The sequence below is a fragment of the Falco punctatus genome (assembly GCF_963210335.1).
Source record: "Falco punctatus genome assembly, chromosome: 19".
Lineage (NCBI taxonomy): Eukaryota > Metazoa > Chordata > Aves > Falconiformes > Falconidae > Falco > Falco punctatus.
The window spans coordinates 1,207,671-1,210,649 of NC_137599.1; the positions used below are offsets into that span (position 1 = coordinate 1,207,671).

Consider the following 2,979-nt stretch of genomic DNA (forward strand, 5'->3'; position numbering starts at 1 on the left):
AACCCTCTTCAACCAATACATCAACTCACTCAAACACTTCCTCACCACTGGACCAGAACATAAGAAAAAAAAAAAAAGAATTAAGAAAAAAAAAATAAAGCCACCAGTTTATTTAGAGAAATCTTTTCTTTAATTGTCAGTCTGGAACGCTCTGATGGAAGCAGACTCAAACCGCAGAGGACAGAGTGATGGAAGCCGCAGCCAGGACCAGAAGTTGTCACATAGCAAAGAGGATAAGGAATGCCACCATCAAACAGAAGAGACCCATGGCCTCAGACAGGGCAAAGCCCAGGATGGCATAGGAGAAAAGCTGCTGCTTGAGAGATGGATTCCTGTATGTTGTACAAGTGGGGGAACAAACCAGAGAGGAAAGAAAAACAAACACACAAAAAGATCCACGGTGAGAAAAAAAAAAAAACCAAACCAGAGCCTGTATCACAGAAAGACAGGATTATGTCACACAGGCAATGTATTTTTCAGTACAAACCAGTTTTATGGCAGGTAACTACTAGCTGGAATGAGAAAGTCATAATTCTTCCCTGGTTTTAGTGATGTAGACACACTGAAGCCTGAAGGCTGGCTTCACCTGCCCTGGTGGTACCAAGCAACAGTTCCTGCTAACAACTAGTACTTCATCTCTTCTAGAGGCAGACAGAGCTCCACAGAGCAGCTGCATCATTTAGAAGTAACTACAGGGTGGATTCAAACAATTCAGGTGCTTTCTTACTATTTATTTCAAGAGAATAATGAATTATAACAACTATTTTATAGTCCAATGAGGATTGCTTCAGTTAAACACAGTATCTGCTTATATATACTATGCGTGTAGAGCTGGACATATATTGCAAAGAAAACTCTACTAATTTACCAAATTTAGTGCTGGAAGAAGGGAATAAATTCAAGCCAGCCTAGCATCTTACTTACCTGGCATAGCCAATGATCAAGCTGCCAAACACTGTCCCAATGCCTGCTCCTGAACCAGCCACCCCAACTGTGGCAGCACCAGCACCAATGAACTTAGCAGCAGTGTCAATATCCCTGGAAACGGCACTGGTTTGGAACTCACGGCGGGTCAGCTGTGGATAGGAAATGCCAGCTGGCTGCAGGGCATAGGAGAAGAAACATAATAATGACACTTTTAATCATAAATAGAAAAGTCTACTAAAACATGCTCACCATTTATCCTTTACTCAAGGCAGAGCAAGACCAGCCAAGCTCACTAAGCTATCTCTAAACTGGCCTAGAAGCCATGTCCCCATATTACCCACCCTCTAGATACACAAACTTACTCCTCTGTCTCAGGAGAAACCATCAAGTATCACAGGCAGCGAGTACAGAAACACAGGACCCAGTTTACCACATAAAAGTCTCACCTGTACAGTCTGAACCTCCGGCCTGCTGAAAACAGACACTGAAACTGGTCTGGCCAGGGCCCTGGAACAGCACCGGAACTGAAGCAAAACACAGACAATTAACTCCTATAATTGGATGCGGCCGCACTAACCCTCAGGGAAGAGCAGTTATTTTAAGAAGAACAGTCTTAGAAATTCCTGAAAACATCTTAAGTATGAAATAAGACTAAAAAGCAAAGGCACGTGCAAATGGGGGATATTTCTGTTTTAGCCAGCTGGATTAAGTCCACAAGCAACACTAGCACAGACCACCCAATGTAGCACAGTGTCACACCTGCTACAGCAGTTTAGTTATTACTACAGTTCCCTGTCTTTTCTTCCTAATTCATACCTGGAATGAAAGGGGTGGCTGAGTACCTCTGTGACAATCACTTAGCTTATCTTTGGAGACGCCCTTGGGCCTACAGTTCATTGCACATCTATTAACATGGGAGGTATCACTCTGGTCACCAGAGGTCACCTTGTTTCCCCTCCTTGATAAATCCTCGGTATGACCAGCTTGCGCAGTCCCACCTCAGCTGAGGGTGGTCGGCACAGCATTTTGAACCAAGCAACACACAGAAAAGCTTCACAATCGTCCATGCCCACTAGGCATTATTATACTCCTCTTAAGACAGGCAACTTACCAGAGCTGGAGAGCTGAGGAGAGCCAAAGGAGCCTGCATTTTGCTTAATCTAATACAAATAAACAGAAAAAGAAAGGGAATTGGGAATCCCAATGCTACTGCCACCAGCCAGCACCCTCCTCCCGGGACTGGCCCACCACACGGCTACCTGCAGCCCCATCACCGAGTCGTGCCCGAGGCTTTCCCCACCGCCCCCACGCGCGGCTCCGTGTCCCCCCGCCTCCCTCCCCCAGTTAATCCTCCTCAGGAGCCTTCCCAGGGCTGAGCCTGAGCCTCCCCGGCACGGGGCGCGCCCCCACGGCGGGCCAGCCGCGCCAGCCCGAGCCCAAAATGACAAAATGCCCTAGGGAGGCCTGGGAACAGCGGAACCACCACCGCCTGTCGCGCCCTCGGCGGCTGCCGCCTCCCAGCGAAGGGCACGGCCCGGCCAAGCCCCGACCCCGCGGGCCGGCCATGCCCGGCACAACTCCGCGGCCAGCGGCACCTCCCTCACTGGCGCCGGGGCGCGGCGGGGCGCGGGGCGGGCGGGTCAGGAGCGGGGCCCACCTGCGCGGGGTCCGCTCAGGGCTGCGGCGGCGGCTGCGAGAGGCTCACCTTGCCGTGTCCCCCCGCGTCCTCCGCGCTCATTGGCTGTCGCCCTGAGCGGCGCGCGGCATCCTGGGCTAACATCCGGCTTCCTGATTGGCTGCGGCCGAGCGAGTACCTCCCGCCAGCATCCGGGACAGCGGGACGGGGCGGGAGGGCGGTGTCACTACGCGGGTCGCTATTGGCTAGTTATTTTCACTGTGTGCTTGCTGATTGGATGACGGCCTGGAAGTCTTCAAGAGGACCATGAGGCCAGTGGGGTTGCTCTTGTACCATAGAGGTGACCATAGAGGCCGGGGGGTGATGCCGGAGGGGCGGGGTGGGCGGGGCGGGCAGGGCATCTGGTTGTGGTGTGC

General features: G+C 51.7%; 1 protein-coding gene across 1 annotated transcript; it reads right to left on the minus strand.

Annotated features, from left to right (window-relative positions):
- Positions 1 to 107: 107 nt before the first annotated feature.
- ATP5MC1 (ATP synthase membrane subunit c locus 1) lies at positions 108 to 2,722 on the minus strand. The gene is given in 6 exon segments (XM_080369274.1): positions 108 to 332; positions 925 to 1,100; positions 1,374 to 1,451; positions 2,039 to 2,087; positions 2,585 to 2,626; positions 2,628 to 2,722. Coding segments are annotated over 6 exon segments (540 nt in total). The 5' UTR covers positions 2,708 to 2,722; the 3' UTR covers positions 108 to 217.
- Between the last annotated feature and the right edge of the window lie 257 nt (positions 2,723 to 2,979).